Genomic DNA, 21,434 nt, shown 5'->3' on the forward strand with positions numbered 1-21,434 from the left:
TGTAACTGTGTTTTAGACTAAGCTCCCTCAGAAAATAGATGGACTGATTGAACCCAGCTGAATCAATAATAGAAAATGACCGAATTAAGGATGTTTTAAGCAAAGAAAAACAGGAGAAAATGTTAATGAGGTGAGAACAAAATTGTTGAATTGCTGGAAGTTAATTTACTATGCTAAAGCTGTGGAAAAAAATGTCATACCACGTTTTGTTTCATTGACAGGAATAGAGAATGGGGTAGACATAGAGCCGTGGATGTCTGCAGAGTTCAGATGGAAAACACAGCATCTGAGGAGAACTCTGGTTTTGGACTGGGGATTAAACCACAGGAGCAATGAAGGAAAGGAAGGACATCCTTAAGTTCAGTGAACCCGATATTACAAGTAGACTAGAGGCGTGTCTGTAGGTCTGAGGAGAAAACCTGCCTAAAGAGCTGAGAAAATCTGTGGATTGACATTTTTCACTGACTACTTTTATAGATGCACATTTTATTGCAAAAAGCTAAGTCAGGACCTACAACCTCCTTTATGCCTGTCTGCTCATTTGCACTTTCTGCAGCTGCATGGCACCTCCATGGAGCCCCAGATGTAGGTGAGAAGTGTTGCTTCTTCACTGCTAGTGGAACTAAAAAAAGATGTCACACCTTAACGGTTCTAGATGAGAACAAGCAGCTGTGGGGCCTTCTGGCTATGACGATTTGGATATTATAAATCGAAATTGTTTTGAACGACCTCTTTTCTGGGCATACCCACTTGCTACCTCCTGTCTGTCCTTTCTGCTTTCCTTCTGCTTTCTTTTGGGGTCTGGTTGGCTTCTCTTTCAATACTGCTATGCAGAATGACACCCACTTCCCTACAGCCTTCTTTGGCTTCATGAAATCCTTGAAAACCATTTAATTTCAGTAATAGCACTGTGATAATTTAAAGTAGTACGGAAAAAAAGGCATGGCTTTTACTAATTTAAAACTTGCCAATTATGTATTTATTAATTCATTCAATCATTCATTCATTCATCGTCCAGCTTGCTTCTTCTGACCTGGTGAGCCGGAGCCTATCCTGACAGCACAAAATCATCAATTTACTTGTCTTTGGAATGAGGAAAGAAACTGGAACACTTGGGGAAACATGGATAACTTTGCAATTTCAACCTACACAAGTGACCAGGCCCGCAGTAAATTTGACTACAGCTTCAGCTTTCCTGCCACATCCCAAAGATATCTAGTTTATGTGGATTAGAGAGCGAGAATGGGTGTGCATGTGAGAGTGCCTAACGATAGACTGGCACCCTGCCTTGTTCGTTCCCTGTGTTAAACATATAGCCAAGATAGACACGGGCTCCCTAGGATATTGAGCTGGATTAAATGGGTTTGATAAAGAATGGATTTGGGACATAAAGAAAATCAAAACAGAAATGTCCATGTGTTTAAACAAAAAAAGTATACTGACATTAATGAAATATTAGTACTCATTCTTTCTCGAGACCACTTCATCTAGACAGTCCTGGATGGGGTAACATTCCAGCACAGGGCACATTGCCTTGCACAACAACAGCCATACAGGACCAATTAAATGCCACCAATTCGCCAAGCTAGCTAGTCTTTGGTGTGTGAGGAAAATGAGGGAAATGGGAGGACTCACGCAGACATATGGATAATGTGAGAACACAACACGAACAGTGGCAAAGACCTGATTTCAAATTCCAAATGGCAGAGCTGTGAGGCAGAAGTGTGCCACCAGACTACCTTTAGACAACAGATACCCAATTCAATCAAATCACACTTTCATTTACAGGCCCAGAGTGCTGTAGACATTAACAGCATAAGCTGATTCATTTCCAGAAGGTCAGAACCAATGCTGACACTGTTGAGTGTAGGGCAGGAAACAATCTCCAAACAGGATGTAGAAATAATTAAAGTAGAACAGTAAGTGATGTGCAGATCTGTAGTGTGGTAACCGCACCATGCAGGAGTGACAGCAACCAGACAGATCTAGAAAGATCTGAAGTCAGAGAATCTCAACAGAAAGGAGCAAGGGAAGAAAGTAAGAGACAAACAACTAGAGGACAAGGACAAGAGGACACATCCAGAACATGTGGAGTGATTTGCAAGGGGCACTTAAAGAAAAGTGATGGCAGAGTGGGTCAGTAGTCTGTGGCTTTGCCAGGAAAGCATTAGGGAAAAAGGACTTATTTTAGGAGTGTCTTATAGACCACCCAATGCAGACAGCAATTTCAACACACATCTTTTTAGTAATATTAAAAAGGCAAGTTTATAGGGGATATTATAATCATGGGGGACTTTAACTACTCAGATATTATCTGGGATAACCTTACAAATAGTGGAGCACAAGAGCAGGAGGTTTTAGAAGCAATCAGTGACTGTTTTTTAACTCAGTATGTTAAAGCACCAACGCTGGGTGAAGCTCGTCCAGATTTAGTTTTTATTGTAATAATCAGGATAGAATTGAGGGTATATCCTAGCTCATCTATCCACCATCAACAGCCACGTGATCTCCTTGCTCAGCACTTTTCAGAGTGGGTTGAGGGTGCTAGGGCTAGGCCTCCTAGGGTCTGATCCTGAGTTACAGTAGGTGCTAATGTCAAACTAATTTGTAGTTACAGGACATTCACAGAATTGTCCTGAAGCCACTCCTTTGATATCTTGGCTGTGTGCTTAGGGTCGTTGTCCTGCTGAAAGATGAACCGTAACCCCAGTCTGAGGTGAAGAGCGCTCTGGAGCAGGTTTTCATCCAAGATGTCTCTGTACATTAATGCAGTCATCTTTCCCTTTATCCTGACTAGTCTCCCAGTCCCTGCCTCTGAAAAACATCCCCACAGCATGATGCTGCCACCGCCATGCTTCACTGTAGGGATGGTACTGGCCTGGTGATGAGTGGTGCCTGGTTTCCTCCAAATGTGACACCTGGCATTCACACCAAAGAGTTCAATCTTTTCTTTCTCATGGTCTGAGAGTCCTTTGGGTGCCTTTTGACAAACTCCAGGCAGGCTGCCATGTGCCTTTTACTAAGGAGTGGCTTCCGTCTGGCCACTCTACCATACATGCCTGATTGGTGGATTGCTGCAGAGATGGTTGTCCTTCTGGAAGGTTCTCCTCTCTCCACAGAGGACCTCTGGAGCTCTGACAGAGTGACCATCGGGTTCTTGGTCACCTCCCTGACTAAGGCCCTTCTCCCCCGATCGCTCAGTTTAGATGGCTGGCCAGCTCTAGGAAGAGTCCTGGTGGTTTCAAACTTCTTCCACTTACGGATGATGGAGGCCACTGTGCTCACTGGGACCTTCAAAGCAGCAGAAATTTTTCTGTAACCTTCCCCAGATTTGTGCCTCCAGACAATCCTGTCTCGGAGGTCTACAGACAATTCCTTTGACTTCATGCTTGGTTTGTACTCTGATATGAACTGTCAACTGTGGGACCTTATATAGACAGGTATGTGCCTTTCCAAATCATGTCCAATCAACTGAATTTACCACAGGTGGACTCCAATTAAGCTGCAGAAACATCTCAAGGATGATCAGGGGAAACAGGATGCATCTGAGCTCAATTTTGAGCTTAATGGCAAAGGCTGTGAATACTTATGTACATGTGCTTTCTCAATTTTTTTATTTTTAATAAATTTGCAAAAATCTCAAGTAAACGTTTTCACGTTGTCATTATGGGGTGTTGTGTGCAGAATTCTGAGGAAAAAAATGAATTTAATCCATTTTGGAATAAGGCTGTAACATAACAAAATGTGGAAAAAGTGATGCGCTGTGAATACTTTCCAGATGCACTGTATAGAACATCTGTGGAGAGACCCAAAGAATGGCAGTTTCCAGACACTTCCCATCCAATTCTAATGGAGCTTGAGCATCTGCCATTAACAATGGGATAAACTGCCCAAATCTAGGTGTATAAAGCTTGAGGCTTACCAAGAAGAACTGAAGTTGTAATTTCTGCCAAAGGGCTTCTACAAAGTACTGAATTATGGGTCTGAATGTTTATAGGAATGTGAGATTTCAGTTTTTGATTTTTAATAAATATGCAAACCTTTCTGAAAACATGTTTTCGGTTTTGTCATTATGGGTTATTGAGTACAGATTGATGGGGAAAAATGGAAAAATTGTTCATTTAAAATTAAATCTGCAACACTATAAAATGTGCAGAAAGTGTATGGGACTGAATACTTTCTGAAACCACTGTACAGAGATCTGGGTTCAAATCTCATCCTGGATACTTTGTGCATGTGGATTCTGCACATTCTGCTCTTATCAGAGTGCAATTTTTTCAAGTATTCTGCTTTTACTCTACATTCCAAATTCATGGCGCCCAGACCACAGCATGATCCTACCAGTCCTTGTTATTTGATGATTTATATGTGCTAGTAATCTGATAGTAGTAATCAGTGATACCAATTAGAAAAGCAAGGTCACAAAATGAGTAGATGTGTGATTTGTCTCACCTACATAGGGAAATTGCCTTCTTTCATAGACTTGCTTTTTATTTTAACTTGGTCAATTTACTAAAAGTCTTGAACTTTTCTAACTTTACAAAGGTGTGGTGTTAACAAAAGGGGTGGGACTTTATGCACAATATCACACTTGGGATTTGAGATTGTTATGTACATAAAACTTGATTACTTTTAAGTTAAATCAGCATAATCTATGGGTGTGGTAACCTGACAACAGGTGGCAAGGTGGTGCACTAGAAGCGTTGCTGCTTTGCATTAAGGAGACCAAAGATCACGTCCATGTGTGTGGAGTTGACATGTTCTCCCAGTGTTTACGTGGGTTTTCTATGGGTGCTCCGGTTTTCTCCCACACGCCCTTTGGCATTAGAAAAGGCGACAGGCGCAAATGTCGCCTAATCGTTCAGATGTATCCTTTTTTTAATGTTTGCGGACACCCTCATAGGCATCGCCGCATCCCTTATAGGCATCCCCAAGCGCCTGTTCCTTTAAAGGGCGACAAAAAACCTGCAGCAGTGCTCCGCCTCCTCCACCCCCGCCCCCACCCCATCGACACGCCCCCCGCAGAAGCTCGCTCGTCGCCTGTCAGTGGCAGGGATAAACCAGCTGCGCCTCCTGTCCGGTCGGGATCCTTAGCATCCCCGCGTAACGCACAAACATCATAAAACAGCAGCAGGCAAGATGGCTGAGATGGGGAAAGGGGTCACCGCGGGCAAGCTGGCAATCAACATGCAGAAGAAACTGACGCGAGCCCAGGAGAAGGTAAGGGGCCGAGGGATGAAAGGGGCGCTGTAGGCAGAGCGGAGCCTGTCTTAGCTATCGGACTCGGTGAATGAAGGCGATCTGATCAGAGATGCGTACAACTACTGTCCACATCGAAGCACCAAACAAGCAGCTCGTTTTCATGTGAGTGTTGAGATCCGTGCCGTTTCCTGGTCTCAATCTTGGAGCTGTTGACCACAGCAGATATGAGTCTGCTAGATGGGGAGTTCTATGACGAGTCCGAGTGGATTAAAGCTTAGCAGATAGTTCCGCAGCCCTGCCTTGGTTCAGTAGTACAGCGGGGGCTGAGGCGGACCTGGTCACTAAATAGGACCTGGTCCCTAAATTCCGTGCTAGTCGTTGAAACGGTACTGCTCGCCGCGCGGAAACCGCAGTGCGTGCGAAGGAGAGTGGGAGCTCCGTGTGCATTGTCTTTCCTGAGCGTGGAGCCTGCAGTCTGCCTAGCCGATCAGCCCCACCTCCCCGCGGCTCCTCTCCTTCTTGCTCAGCGAAACCCGAGGAGCCACGGGGGGAAGAGAAACAGCGGCTGTAATTTCGTGGTTTCCTGCTTCTTTGCATGGGGAGAGCTGACTCAGGGGCTCCCTGCTGTACCTGATTTTGCTGACAGAGCACCTGCTGATTGGGGATGCTTCTGACATCAGACGTCATGTCATTTGTTGTCCCTAGGGTGCTTGATGACTGTCCCAAGCTGTGGCCTCATAGAACATGCCATCGGTGGTAATGTCATTATTCGCTGATATACGTGGGCGAAGTCCCTTCCACTAGCAAAATCACCTTTCCCTCCTTTTGAGTCTTCTTATTCGCGGCTGGTAGGTCATTTCCTGTCATGCGTTTTCTGCATTCAGGAATCAATGATTTGCCATTTCATTATGTTAACTCAAAGTTAAATAAATGAACATGGCCTCTAAACGAACAATATTAACAATCATTTCAAAATGTGGTGGTCTTTGGGGTTCCTACTTTTTTTCCTGATAGTTTAAGAGAAGGCATAAGAGTACAGCTAATATTATTGCCAAACCATACCCTGATCCAGTTTGATTCAATCCCATGCCTTCTCTATTGCAGGCTTTTATCTGGGACCTTCAGTTGAAACACATGGCACTGGTTGCTTTAAATTATGTACTCTGCTAGGTATGAACCAGTAATCCATTCACCAGTCTGGAAGCCTACTCTGTTTCCTTACAACCCTGTATTGGAAAAATCAGGTTTAGAAAGTAAGAGGGGTTCATGTGTACCGTTGGATGCCGTTTTGAACTTTTCTGTTTTATGGAAGACGTTCATTTTATACTTCTGAAAATCATATTTTGCTAACCCACCATCTAAGATCCAAACCTCATATTTAGAAATGAGCATATGGAACAAAACTGATGAGTGTGCTTTGGAAGTTGGCCTGCCTTACACATGAACACCACATGAAACTGTCTACTAGATTTAAATCTCCTTTCTTCTATATGAGGACATGGTTACTTAGATTTGAGGCTTGGGAAACTTGTAGGGATCAACACACTTTTTGAGCAAAGTGTCTTATAGAATTACAAGGCCTTTAAAGCTGATGTCACATTGCATGAATTCTAGGCAGAGGTGATGTCCTATTGACAACAACAGTTGCTCATTCTGTTGCCTGAGTATTTAAGTGTATATGACTAGAAATTGCTGGGGATGTCAGGTTAGACTACTATGTAATGACTTTCTAGCCCAGTTTCACACCTCCAAAGTATGGTGAACTGACAGCCAGTAACATGTTGTATGATGGGTATACAGGTACGGCGGGTGCAGCTGCAAACTCTGTTCTATTTTTTCTGTTCTTTTGTGGTGCATAAAAACGTGACATCAGACAGACGAGCCTCTATTCTGTCTGCATGGTTCAGAACACCCATGTTCCTTGTTGCTCGTAACTGCATTATATGTATCGTACTCGTAGGTGGGTGCTCATTGGTTGTCAGCTCTCATGCACACAAGCGTATGATTGAAAACAAATTCAAATCTGTGTGATTTGGTTGTCGGTGAGTCGCAGATTAGTTGGACTGAATCGCTCGGTATGTCACACTGCACGACTTGTGTCATGTGAGCATTCTGCGACTGCCCTTGACTCGCTAAGATTACATAATGTGGATGTATTGTAAAATGAGAGAAGGCTTTACTGTTGGGTGGATTTAGCATTTTTCTACATGTCTTTTATAACTCATCCATTGTAAGCTCCCATTATAATTTGAAAGTAACCCCCACCCTATGGCTCTACAAAAAGTGAAGTAGTTTAGGCCTACATGAGTAAGTTGTGAAATATAATTTGCATTAAGGGACTTACAGGCCAAAAGTTCAGGGGATGCCCTTCAATAGTTTCTGCGGAAGCTGATAAGATGTTAAAGTACACCTATGCTTTCAAAATCAGGTGATTACATTGTGAATGGAATTCATTAATTCTGCCATAGAGGAGAAAATGACATCCATCCATCCAAACATCTTCCTAACCCGTTTTTCCAGGGCAGGGTCCCGATTATTAATCTGAAGTAAACTCGGAAGTGTCATCACTGTCCAAGAATTCTCCAAGATTACCCTACCATCCAGACAAACTCACTAAAGCCTGTGCAGTTCCGAGTTCTCTTGCCCACTGCAGCGTGAGTCATCTCCTTCTCTGCGGACTGCAGATTGAAAGGTTATGGTGGGATGGAGGGGGTTGGGGTTGCAGCTGCCTCTTGAGGATCATGCGTTTGCAGACATGGTGTTATTGCTTTGCCTGAGATGTGCAGCCGGCTTAACTCAGTGGTGTGTGGGGGTTAAGAAAGAATGTGCCAGAGGAGTCTGTTTGTCTTTGTAAGGGGGTGGTGGTGTATAATTAAATCTCAGCTTGTAATCAGTGGCGTAGACAGCAGTGTCAGAGATGACAGCACACTTTGCAGAGAGGATGTTGGGTATTTGTCTTCTTAGGTGTCAGTTTTACACAGCCATTTGTCTTACTGCTTATCTAAACATCCATCCATGGATTTTCTCAACCTTCATATTAAACTGGAGTCAGAACACTCCTCAAAATGCATTTGAAGCAAATCGGGAACAAACATATTGCTTTCTTTAGACCAGAATCCATCCATCCAATCATCCATCCATTTCTAGAAACTGTTTATTACCTTATATTGTGGTAGGGAACTGGGGCCATTCTAAAAGCAGGAAACAAACCTGTTTAGAGTTCCAGTTAATCAAAAAGTACCCTCATCTCTCGTACAAGTTCCAGTTAGACCAGTACTCATTTCTGAATGCACAGTATGTTTAGAAGGATCACCATATGGTGTCGGGTTACTTGATTCCTGCAAGTTCTGTCTGCATGAAGGCTGTTAAAGCATCAGCTGCTCCACACATAAGTAAAATTCATCATCTGTTGATTTTCCAAACCTTAATTGACAGGCTTTCAAGTAGATAGTGGTACCAGGAACCCAAGTCTTCAAGCATTTTAAGAATATTTCTAATGGTTAGCCCAGTATATGTGATTGTGTGTAGGTGAACCCTCCTATGGACTGGTATGCCATCTGGAGTTGGCTCCTGAGTTGCACACAAAATTGCGAGAATAGTCCCATGTTTCTTGTGAACACGTACTGCAAACACATACTGCAAAATATTCCATTTCTGGTCGCTGTATAATGACAGCCCCCCAATGTTTTCAGGCGTTAATGCTTGCAAGCGTTTACAGAATACATTTGTGACCATGTTTCCTGTGAAGTCTCTGAGACATGTAGTAGGACTGAGTTTCCAGATCCCATCCCAGCAGCAGTGTCTACAAACTGGGGTCTACCCTGAATAGGATGCTAGTCCTTTTGGGGCAGACTTATTCTCACAGCCACACATCAGTGTTGTTCCAGTTCTGACCTGATAATTAAATCAAAATGGTATATTTGGAGAAAGCTCATAGATACACAGGAAGGGAATGTAAACTCATACAGAGAGACCAGATGGGGAAATGAAATAAGGGGATCCTGTGGCAGGAAGGTAGCAACCTTCACCTCCGTAGCACTGTGCTGTGCTGTGGTTTGAATATTGAATTGAATAGCAAATAATTACAAATCCTTTCATCACTGAGTGAATTAGTTTCTAAATTTCTTGCTAGAATTCATGAGCTGTTCACTGGCCTTTAATAGTATTAGAGTCCAGTCCTTGATATTCGGTCGTAGAAAAAGTTGGCTTTCCAAAGGTCTGACAGAAGATGTGTCTTGAGAATAGCATATCACACCTCCACAATCTCACATCCTCATTCTGTGCTTGATAGTATTCTTATTAGGAGATCAGAAATAAACAGGAGTGAGACTTGACTGTACTGTTTGAAGGAGGGCTTGGTATTCTGAACTGGAGCACAATACCATTACGGGAGAAAATGGACAGTAGATAAACAAACGAAAATCCAGGATGAAAGGATGAAGCCTTGAAGTAAGTGTGACAAGATGTGTCTCACTAGTGGTATTGTTAGATAATACGAATTGGGTGATAATATTATTGGGCAAAAAGTGTAACAACCCAAAAAATGAAAATCAAGAGCCAGGGTACAGTTGATGATATTAAAAAAAAATTGGGAAATTTGCAATCAAGAACCAGTCAAAATACAAAATTGTAGCTATAAGGAAAAATAAAAATGACCAAAGTTAAAAACACAAGAAAACAGGAAACCAGTGTAAGGTAATTAATTTAGCAACAGAGGGGTACATGATGGGTAGGAGCCTATAAAAACTGCAACATTAGGACAATTGTGACATGAACCATCTATTTGGCCCAACAAATCCACCCATTCTGTTCACTAGGATTGTCCAAAATGACATCAAGGCGAGATTTAAAAGTCCCTGAAGTACTATTCTGCAGCACACTACGAACACTTGCTGCTCTGTCTTTTTTTATAATATGGAGACCAAAACTGAACACAATACTCCAGGTAAGACCTCAGTGGTGCCTTATATACTGCAAGTGTAACCTCCCTTGACTTGTACTCCACACATCCTATGTGCCTTCTTGATTGCTCCTGTCTGTTGGGTAGATGTAGATAGTGATTTGCCCACCGTGACTCCTTCTTATGAGGGGTACTGTCAAGAGTCAGACCTCCCATTATGTATTCAAATCTAACATTTCTTCTTCATATGTGTAATACAGTACCTTAAATATACTTTCATCTGTCTCAAATCTGCCCAAGCCTGTATGTTGTTCTGGTCCCTCTGGAAAGATTCAACTTGTTTTACAATATCTGTCCTTCCACCCAGTTTGGTGTTATCTACAGACTTAAGAATCTTTTTGATTATATTTTGGTCCAGATCATTTATTTACATTACAAAGAGTTAGGGACACCACTTTTAACATTAATTAATTCTGAAAAAGTTCCCTCACCTTAACCATTTGTTTCGTGTGTTTGAGCCAATTTTGTAGCCTCCTACACACCGTGCCCTGAATTCCCACTTGTGATGTTGCAAGGAAGTAGATAACATAACACTAGGCACTGGAAAACAATATGAATGGCGATGGAAGGGGTCAAAAGTAAAACATGACTCATAGTCAAAATCCTAATTTCTGCATACACCAGGACTCCTGTCAACTTATGCTGTGTCCTTGATGCCCCCAGTTCTCTTTGCAGCCAGTGCTCACAACTCCATGCCACCCTAATTGAAGTGTGATCTTTGCTTTTTATCTAATACTAATACATCCAGTGTATGATTCAGTATTAATATTGGTTTAGTAAACCTGCCTTATCCTTGGCAGGTTTGGAGAGAACAGTAAGGCACACTCATGCATGCCATGCCATTAATTAACAGTCAACCATCCAAAAAGCAAGGGTTTAGAATGAAACAGTTGCATAAACCTGGGAGGAACAAGGACATCCGTTTACTGAGCCCCCTTTTCTCATTAGAGGGCTATGCAGAATCACAATAGGAACCAGCCCTGGATGTCAGCTCATGCCTAATGCAGTCACACACATTCAGCTTAGCCAGCTCCATTAACCTAACAGATGTGTTGTTGAGGTGTGAGAGGAAACCAGAGAAAACTATCATGGGTTCAGGAAAAACATCCAAATAACTGGGGAATATTCTGTACAGCCACTGTATTTCTAACTGTGAGCACTTTACTGAATGCTTTAGATGAAGGTCACTTATATATACTGTAGGTAAACAAAAAAGCAATGATTAACTCTGGCCATTGATAGTCTCCCATGTTCAGTACTTATTCCCCTTTGTTTTAAAAATAGCTGTACAAGGTAACAGTGTTTGAGGGATTGAGTGCCCTGTTGCTCATCCCACTATAGAAAATCAACATTCATAACTTTACAAGTGTCCTTTTAACTTTGCTGAGTGATTTCAGTGAACTGGCAGCCTCGAAACACTGAAATGCACCTGGGTGGGACTTCATCTACTGCAGTCAAGCTTCCTTCATCTCCTAATTGCCGGAATCCCAGTTTTAGATTATTGTCTTAATTAGGTTCTCAAGCTTTTTTCTTTCAAGCTTGTACTGTATATACTACATTATCACAGAGACGAAACATGCTCAGCCAGACCGTGATTGGAGTTTTATCTTTTTCTATGTCACAGGCCACTGCTCACTGGCCTAACTAGGGAGTCACTGCTTAAAAAGACTTTGCCCACTCTGTTCTTCTTTTTCGTTCTTGTGCCCATTACTTGTTCTTTTCTGGTATGCATTTCTTTCAGTACAGTAATCCAGTTTGGCTTACCTGACCCAGCACTTAAGTCTTTTGTTTTGCCCCGATCTTTCTAGGTTTATGATTGTTTTGTCTGCATCTTTCCTCTTCCTCATGCATGTTATCTTGCCCAGTATTGTTCCTTTGCTTTAAGCTTTTTAACTGTCCTTTCATGCCTTGCCATTTTGACTCTGTCATTAACTTTTTACCCTCCCTTTATGCTGTTTCTCCTCCCTGTTGCTGCTTTTCTTTGCTTTACCTTCACCTGTACTTTCCATTTATTTCCAGCAAGGATTTGGGGCAAATAAACTTGTTTTTCTATAATGAAGAATACCCTAAACACGTAACTATAGAACAATTATTTACAGTACATAGCCAATATTTGGGGTTTAGATTTAATGTGGACGTGATGGGAAGTGAATTAGGATCCTTTGAGAAAGCAGTTCAGTGTTTTAGCCACTGGGCCACTGCCTTCTAACACACGACTAGTGAACTATATTACTTGTGCTAATATATTAAAAGTGCAAACAGGCAATGCTACCAGGAATCTGTAGCTGCTGGGCAATGTCCCTTGCATTTCTTCTTTAAAGACCAGTGCCCATATTTATCAAGCATCCCAGAGTAGGAAAATGGTCCTTATTGGCTCAAAAATCTCAGAGTGACGCAAATTTAGCCCCACTCTTAGGAGAAGGAGTAAAAGCATTATTTTAATTTTCCTCTTTTTTAGGAATCGACTCCTAACTTCACCAGGATTTAGGAGAGCTTGTGAGCTCTCTTAACTTACTGGGAACCGTTACAAGATGGCGTTCAGGCAGAGATCGGCACACACATTTCAGGAAAGGCTGAATGTTTTGGAAATGCTGGACAGCAATGAACTCATAAAAAGATTGATTTGAAAGAGATGGAGTAATATTCATAACAAATCATCTATGTAATATGAAGAAGCCATATGCTGTCAGCTAAAATGAAAGCTTTGGTAACATTACATTTTTTGGCCACAGTGATGATTTAAGTATGTCACAACCAGCCATTTCTTGAATTTTGCTTTTTGAATGTGAGGTAGTTTGCAGATTAATGTATTTCCCCATCACTCCATGTGAGGTAACATTAAAGTAAGTTGCATTCATGCAAATCTCTGGTTTTCCTGGAGTTGTTGATGTTTTATTCTTGGCATACAAATAAAAATCATTGCCCCAAGTGTGGATGAGAACTCCTATGTGAATCGCAAAAAACAATATCAAAGTATGAACACACAGGTGTTCATGGATGTAAACATGGATTTTTCATTTTGCTATGCTTGGCAGTATACTCTTATCATGCTTTCACTGAAGTGGTCCCATCCCTACTCCTCTTTTTCTAAGAGTGAGGAGGTGTTCCACACCTTTGTAAATGGTAATTACAGCGATGCGGTGTGTGTCTTTCTCTGAGTTGAATATATTTGAGAAATTTCACATTTGTTCTTCAAATGCCCAGGTTAGGCCCCATGACTTGGGCCTAGAATAAGGTTACAGTTCCTCATGCAGTTGTAAAAGGTGACTAAAGGTTGTGGGAGTTAGGAAGGGCATCCCAAGTGTAGACATTTTTTCTCAAAAAACTCAAGATCTTTGGTGACAACTGACCAACCTGGCTGAGCGTAGGAAGACGATACCTAAATTGTTGGTGAGAGAGAGGTCAAAGGGAGAAAGAAATGCCCAGCTATCGACTAGAATTGATTGTCCGGTCTTGCTAGCTATGGAAAGAAAGACTGTTTGCCATGTAAGGCAAGCCATTGCCTCCTCTATGAATACGACATGTGGACAGCTTGACTATGGATGCTGCTAATTAGGAAGTGTGCCCTATCCCACAATTTATGAGTGAACAATGCAGTGTCTGCCGATTGGTCAGAAGTTATCATTGCACTGTTGGTATGTTAATACCTTAATTCATCCATTTTAATGCTTTGTGGGGAGGAACGTTACATAGATTTATTTGTGAACACCTTGATCCAAAGCAACTTACAACATTTATGATACAATTGGTTACATTTCTTTTGATAGGCAGGTCAAGTGACTTGCTCAGAGTCACACAGCACCAGTAGTGGGATTTGAACCCACAACCTCAGGGTTTAAAGTTCAAAGCCTTAACCACTACACCACACTGGATGGGGAGCTCACCATTCATAGGCCACATTGACAGCCACTCACACCTAAATTCAGAGTTTCCAGTCACAATCTCCTGCCCATCATTAGGAAAAACTAGAAAACTGAAACACCTAGGAAAATTCATAAAACCCGGAGAGCTCAGAATAACAACCACTGTGTCACTATCATATCCTTGTAGGTGTTTTTTGTTCTCAGCCAGGACTTCCTTTCTTTTGGTTAGCATGCTGAGTTCCCTTAAAGCTGCTGCTTTTCACGCCACATGTGGCAAACTTCGAAAAGGCAGTGGCGAGTGCTGCACAGAAGATGTTCAGTCTCACAGCAAGCAAATTCCATGATGTCTGCATGACCTGCCATTTATGGCTGTGAACCAGAACTCGGACAATAGCTGTCAAAGTTAGACGTGTTTCAGTCTCAAGGGTTCAAATGCATAACTCAAGAGTCAGTGATGATTTTAGCTCATGACGCTGAGCTGTTTGTAAGTGAATGTTAGTTACTTCTGGATGGTGGTGTTTTCTGGGCTCTGAAGAGCTTCTTCTCCTCCTATCTTCAAAATGTTCCTTATCCTCCACTTTTCTACCTTTGTTTCAGTGACTTCCAGGTTGCCACAGCCTTCAAACTGCAGTGCCATGTGATAAGACGTCCGCCACTCCTGTGTCCTTATCATATACTGCCTGCTCTATTTGGTCTTTTCAATACAAGGCTATTCATCTGCAGCCTATAATGTGGTGCCAAGAAAGTGATATTTTAATGGTGTCTCCGGGGGAATGTTCAGACGCACCTGGCCTCAGCAGCTTGTTGCGTTGTGCTCAGGCAGAAAGGGCAGCTCGAGTTTCCCCTGTGTTTTTGTAACTTGGTGATGGCTGCTTGTGGCTCACACCCAGGGCTCTCCTTGGGCCCACATGTGTTTTGGTAGCATGGCTAGAGACTTGGAAATATGCACATAAATGTCATAGAAAGCTGTTTTACCTGTGCTGAATGTCTTGTGATGCTGGCTCACCATTATGATTGAGGAACGTGTCACTGGGGCAGCTCAGCGATTCCAGTTCACCTATAAAGAGGAGAGGAGGCAGCTTAGATTTTCTTTTTAATTACCATTATGCATATATATTTTTAGGGTTGTGTAATACGTAGCCCGGACACAGACAGACGGACACCATGTTTAAGTCCACCACACGTTTATTGTGCATAAACACAGTCCAATAAAGTGCACAACCCAGTGCCTCAAGCACCAAACTCCCCCAAAGTCCAGGCCTCTCTCAGTCTCTCTACCTGCTCATCAGGCCGCCTCCACTCTCCTGCACACAAACCTTGTCCACTCCTCACCCGACTCCAGTCCTCCTTTGCAGGGAGCAGCCCCTTTTATAAGTGCCCGGATGGGCTCCAGGTGATCCCCGACACTCCCTAGACACTCCCCTGTGTGGCGGAAGTGCCAGCTGTATTCCCGGAAGCCCTCCGTGTGCTCCCAATCTTCTTCCCCCCAGCACTTCCTGGTGTGGCGGAAGTGTTGGGGTTCCAGGTCCTTCAGGCATAGGGGCGCCCCCTGGCGGAGACCACGGGCACCTACAGGGTTGGGCTTCCAAGCCCTGCACCCGTGGCCCCTCAAGGAACCAGGGTGGTCGCCCTCTCGTGGTCTGGAGGAGGCATGAGCCCTCCTCCTGTCTTCCTGGGCGTCTGCCGCAGTTGAATTTATTTACTTTTTTAAAAATACATAAAGGTGGAAGTCTATCTATCTATCTATCTATCTATCTATCTATCTATCTATCTATCTATCTATCTATCTGTCTGTTTTCAATTCATTAACACATTTAGTTTTGCATAAATACCCATTGTGACTCAGAGAAGAGGTTACTTACACTGAAACATGTTAATACAGCATTTCATATGTAGAGGCTCAATTAGCTGACGTGTGAAGGGTCTGTGTGAACAAAACCAACCCATGAACCCCAGGAAAGCAGGCAGACACCTTGTTTAATTCTGACAAATTTTCCAAGATGCCTTATGTGTAAGTAACACTAGACAGTTGCAGGATTAACCACACAAGACATCACAGATGCCCTCATATTTGTAGGGTAAAGTTCAGCTGCTGACCGTGAGACACGCAAGCGACTTGCTTGATCATTTTGAAGAGCTTTTTGTCTTGGATTGTGAATTACAGGGAGCTTCTCTCCCCTCAAATGTTGGACAAAATCTTTTTTTTATTAACCGCCAGTTGCAGTTTTTGCCACCTTTTTCTCCACCAATAAAGGGAGAAGCCCAAATTGAGGTCTGTAAACTTTGGTGAAAATGGAGCTTTGTATATAATTTTGAAACAGTAAAAATGTAATAGATCCTTGTTGTTTGGCATTGTCTACAGTGCTTTTACAGTATCACTCCAAAGTACTGTTAGGGTGTCTTGAATTGTTATGTTCTGGGTACCAAAACATTTAAAAAGAGAATATTATTTTAGGTAGATAGATAGACAGATAGATAGATAACTTAATTTGTCCCCATGGGGAAATTTGGCTTTTTACAGAAACTCTATAAATAAATAAAGGCACACACTTTGGACTGAACACATGCTAGAATGGCAAGAAAATTAAAAAGAAAACAGTGAGGCATTATGCAGACGTATTTCTGTTGGTATAAAGGAGCCCCAGTATCATTTCTTGACATACTTCTGCTGAATGATTCATTGGCTGAAAGTCCTCAGTGTTAGTGTGTCAGAGCGAGGAAAATTACAATATTTCGTAAATTAAATAGTGACAAAACTGAGGTTCTCCTCATTGGTACAAAATCAACATTATCCAAAACTGATCATTTTTCATTTGTTATTGATAATTCCTCTGTCTCCCCTTCCCCACAGGTTAAGAGTCTGGGTGTCATCCTTGACAGTACTTTATCCTTTCAGTCCCACATCAATAACATCTCCCAGTCTGCATATTTCCACTTGCGCAACATTTATCGTATTCGCACCTCCTTCACTCCCCACACCACTGCTACCCTTGTTCATAGCCTTGTCACTTCTCGTCTGGATTATTGCAATTCCCTTTTCTTTGGTCTTTCTCGCAAATCTCTTTATAAGCTTCAACTGGTCCAGAATTCAGCTGCCCGCATCATTACTAGAACCCCCTCTATTCACCATATCACTCCCGTTTTGCAGCAGCTTCATTGGCTTCCAGTTCAGTTCCGAATTCAATTCAAAATTCTCCTACTAACTTTTAAGACTATCCAAAACCTTAAACCCCTCCATGTCTGTCTGACCTCCTCCATGTTGCCATTCCCTCCTGTACCCTTCGATCCTCTTCCTCCATCCACTTGACTGTCCCCTTCATCCTTTTACCACTATGGGGAGCAAAGCATTCAGTTGCTCTGTTCCCCAGCTCTGGAACTCACTACCATCTGAGCATAGAAATATTGAATCATTCTCATTTTTCAAATCTAAACTTAAAACTCATTTGTTTAAGACTGCTTTTTCTCTTTGATTACAATTGCTCTGTCTGATATTAGTTTTTGTATTTTAGTTTTGTTTATAATGTGTGTTTTATCAATTATGTGTCCTTTAGTGTTTAGAAAGGCACCTACGAATAAATAAAATGTATAATTATTATAATGCAGCCAACATCAGTGGATGTGAAGAAGGCCCTTCCTCTTTTTTGGATTACCTCACCATACATGTTAAGCAGCACACATATCTTGTGGACAGCAGCAGGATGTATGTCACACAGATATACAATTATAATAACAGTTGCCTCCTGTAATACATTACATGCATTTGACTTTGTACAGTATGTTGTAAACAATAAAAGAACAAACATGGCAGTCAACCATTATTCTTTTTTCATGCATTTCCTTTTAAAATCACGCGGCAGTCAGTGGTCAAGGATCTTCTGTTTGACTTTTTTAGGGTTTCTGTTCCTTACTTGGGATGCAAACCTAAGGATCAAGGCAGATATTTCTGGGTTGCCCTGATATGTGTGTGATATATTTCTAAGATTATGGATCATTTGTGGTTTCTTGTTTTTGTATTCTGCAGCAACAAATTTTTGACTGCATATATATTTGGCTTTCAGTTTGTGTTTTGGTTTGTGCTTAGTGAAAGATCAGTCAAACTTTGCTCTGTACTTTTGACTATGTCTCATTAAATATATTGTCTCCTACAAAACCATGCACCAATCCATAATAATCCACATTAATGTCACTGAGTATACACAATATTTACTGAGAGTCTCCAAGTGTTTAGCCATCAGTATCTTGTGTTGGCGGTTGTTCATGGTTCTGCCTTTCTTGGCCCTTATCACTAATTTTTGAACATTGTCCTCTATTGATTAAATGACGTGTCCTTCTACTTAGACGGCTGTTCCTTATATTCTGTAAGCAGTGCAGGTGATGTTCATACAGTATATGTAGCCACAGAACCCCTGCCACCCACCTGGAGGGGCTGGGTTATATGACTGATGGGAATATTAAGAGAATAGTGGTATAAGCAAATTGGGAGAACCTGATATTGTGCAAACTGGGGCCATTCACGAACAGTGCAGGAGTGGGATGGCAGATGTGTATTATTTGGTATTTTTTCGTATTTGGTACTCAGTATTAATCCCTGAGGGGAAATTGTCTTTCTATTGTCAGAAAGCGTATTGTGCATGTTGCTTGCCGGTTTAATAGTGCGCAGCACGTGCATGTCCTTGTTTCTATTCCTCACTAGGGCAATGAGCTTTTCTTTTCATTATCCTTCCCTTAATACAAAACAGTGTAATCATCAAAGTGCTGGGCCAACCTCAGCTAGACTTCATTATGTGTCTTTTCATTTTATTCCACTGCATATTTTTGGAACTCCACACCTTGTACCTCTGCTTCCCTCCAGACAGTACACATCCAACTCATCGACAGTCTTACTGTGCTGAGCATGGATTAATTGCTGTATTTCTTATACATTACATCTTTATGTGATGCTAATTTGAGACCAAAAAGGGCCCCATCTCCTAAAGCAACAGGACTGTTCTTCCTGTCACTCCGAAATATTAAGAGTGCATTCTCTTCTCTGGTCATTTGCTTTATCATAGGGAGTGGCTTGGTGTCAGAGAGCTCCTTTATATAAATCAGTGGAGCTGTCAGGCCCTAACCTACTAATCATGAGCAAGGCCTCTAGAAACCTTCTGTAAGAGGATGTGCCAGTGAGTTAACATTGTGTGCATGGCCACTAATAGGTAGCAAGGCCTGCTCCACTTGGTGTGTTTAGTTTGTCCAGCTGTCCTTTCTGCTGACGTTGGTTCCTTAGAATAGCCTCCTGTAACTCATAGGCTGGACTCTGCTAATCCTATTAGATGACTGCTGCGATTATTTTGGGTTTGTCCTGTGACAGGAGTAATGTTCAACATACCACATGCTGAGATCCCCTCCTCCTCATCCACATGGCCATTTTTTTTTTTTGGTCTACTGGCCTAACCGAAGAACCCCAAATATCTTATAGCAGGAGATTTCAGAAATATGCACAGTGAATACTGGAAGTATAGTTGAGATATTAATTGCTGTCGTTGGCACTATATTCTGAACACTTACCTAACTAAAGGGCAGGCTGGCTTGCCATGGGCAGGATAGTGACAACAAATTAAACCATCACTGAAGCTTGCAGGCTTTTCAAGCTTGTTCTAGCTGCACTTGTTTGTGAAGCTTGCATATCCTATCATCTCCCTACAATAAATGACATACACATGCTTTCTTACTCTTGCACTTTGGGGCCTCCTCATCAAATATTTTTGTTCATGATTGCTACCTTTATCTTTTATTGGATCTCTTCAACCATATTGGCATAATGGGCAATAGGATCCACAATTGAAAGCTGCTGGAAAATGTTTTGGGTCCTTAAACATTAAATACCTAAAGAGGTTGGGAATAACAACATGTCATGGTGTCATCTTCACCACTTTGTATCTGTCAATGCCTCCATTGTCAAATCTTTATGTCTTTTGTGGTTCTTCAGAAGACTGTTTCTCAGAGTGATTTAGATACTGTAGACATATAAATGTCTTTTGTTCTCACTGCTCTCGTAATCTCTTTGTGACTCATTGATTAACAGGAAATCTGCCCTTCCTTTTGCTGAATGGTGTCTTTCAAAGTGGTGGACATTGTTTACATTTATATTTATTTGCTTGGCAGGTGCTTTTATCCAAAGCAACTTACAAAGAGGTAAACATAGTCGAGTAACATTAGGCTTGAGCCTGTTTGTTCTTCCATCTTTCGCTTTATTGTCCATTATTTGCACTATATGTATGTCTTCTTCTCAGACACATGTATCACACCCTTCTTTTGCCATTTTCTTGTGATAAGGTCCCTCAAGTGTGACTGGATTTTGATCTCACACTGTCTTTATATCTGACCACAAGCTTCCATCTCTTCCAGCCTTTATTCTTTATTCAAAACAAAAGCAGCAGGCATGAAATAACATGTGCACTTATGCCGAACACACGGACAACGATGACTCAATTACAAATTAAGATCAGCGTTTGGCCTTAGTTTGTCTTCCAGGAACAGAATAACAGAGAGAAGTCAGATGGGAACTGTGTCAGAAGATCATTTCTATCACCAAGCGTAATACAGTGTGAGGGGTTCAGCCCGGACACAACCACACGGACACCAACTCTTCATTATTACACATGCTTTTATTAACTACTGTCTACAAACACTAGTCTTGCACACAGCACAGTGCTCCCGCACCACAACACCCTTCCTCGGGCCTTTCACTGTCCGTGGGCCACCTTTCCTGTCTTCACGGGAGCTTCGTCCTGCTCCCACTCCCGACTCTAGCTCCTTGATTGTAGAGAGGCGGCCCCTTTTATTCCCACCCGGATGTGCTCCAGGTGCCTGATGACACTCTTCTGGCAGCACTTCCTAGTGTGGCGGAAGTGCTGCCCTTGCACCTGGAAGCACTCCGGGCGTTCCTGGAAGGTCCATCTTCCACCTGCCCAGGTGTGGTGGAAGTGCAGGTTTCCCAGGCTGCTTGATGCTCAGGGCGTCTTCTGGCGGCGACCATGGGCCCCAATAGGTTTGGCCTGGGGAATGAATAAAACACCTCCTGGTCCTTCCAGGCGTCCTGACTGAGTCTGCCCCCAGGCCTCCTGTGACAACAGGCACACTTGTTTCATTACTTGAAGCGACACCATATCAATATGAAGAGTGCAGTGCCTGAGAAGTGATAAACATAGTCAGGGAATGTGCCAAGTTTATACTGGAAGATCAAATGATGGATCGTCAAAGCCCAAATTGCTAATCAAAAATCAAAGTTGAAAACAAAGCAGAGTTTAAAGCCAATATATTAAAATGAAAGAAAACAAAGGGTAATGGAGAAGCTACGCCTTAATGGTTTTATATTTGGTCATCACCTGTTGCACATTTGTGTGGAATTCTGGGAGTGATTGATAGAG

The 21,434-nt window shown here is 42.2% G+C and overlaps 1 protein-coding gene across 8 annotated transcripts in view; it reads left to right on the forward strand.

The window, feature by feature from the left end:
- The first annotated feature begins 5,011 nt into the window (after nucleotides 1-5,011).
- Nucleotides 5,012-21,434, forward strand: part of LOC114655917 (myc box-dependent-interacting protein 1) — a 106,572-nt gene continuing 90,149 nt past the window's right edge. For 4 of the 8 annotated variants that reach the window (XM_028807222.2, XM_028807221.2, XM_051931217.1 and 1 more), the window contains exon 1: nucleotides 5,012-5,220. In XM_028807222.2, coding sequence (XP_028663055.1) covers nucleotides 5,140-5,220 — 81 coding nt within the window. In that variant the 5' untranslated portion in view covers nucleotides 5,012-5,139. The remainder of the gene's footprint in view (nucleotides 5,221-21,434) is intronic. The other 4 variants (XM_028807217.2, XM_028807218.2, XM_028807220.2 and 1 more) reach the window with 2 other exon arrangements.

The sequence above is a fragment of the Erpetoichthys calabaricus genome, chromosome 8 (assembly GCF_900747795.2).
Source record: "Erpetoichthys calabaricus chromosome 8, fErpCal1.3, whole genome shotgun sequence".
NCBI classification, from domain to species: Eukaryota; Metazoa; Chordata; class Cladistia; order Polypteriformes; family Polypteridae; genus Erpetoichthys; species Erpetoichthys calabaricus.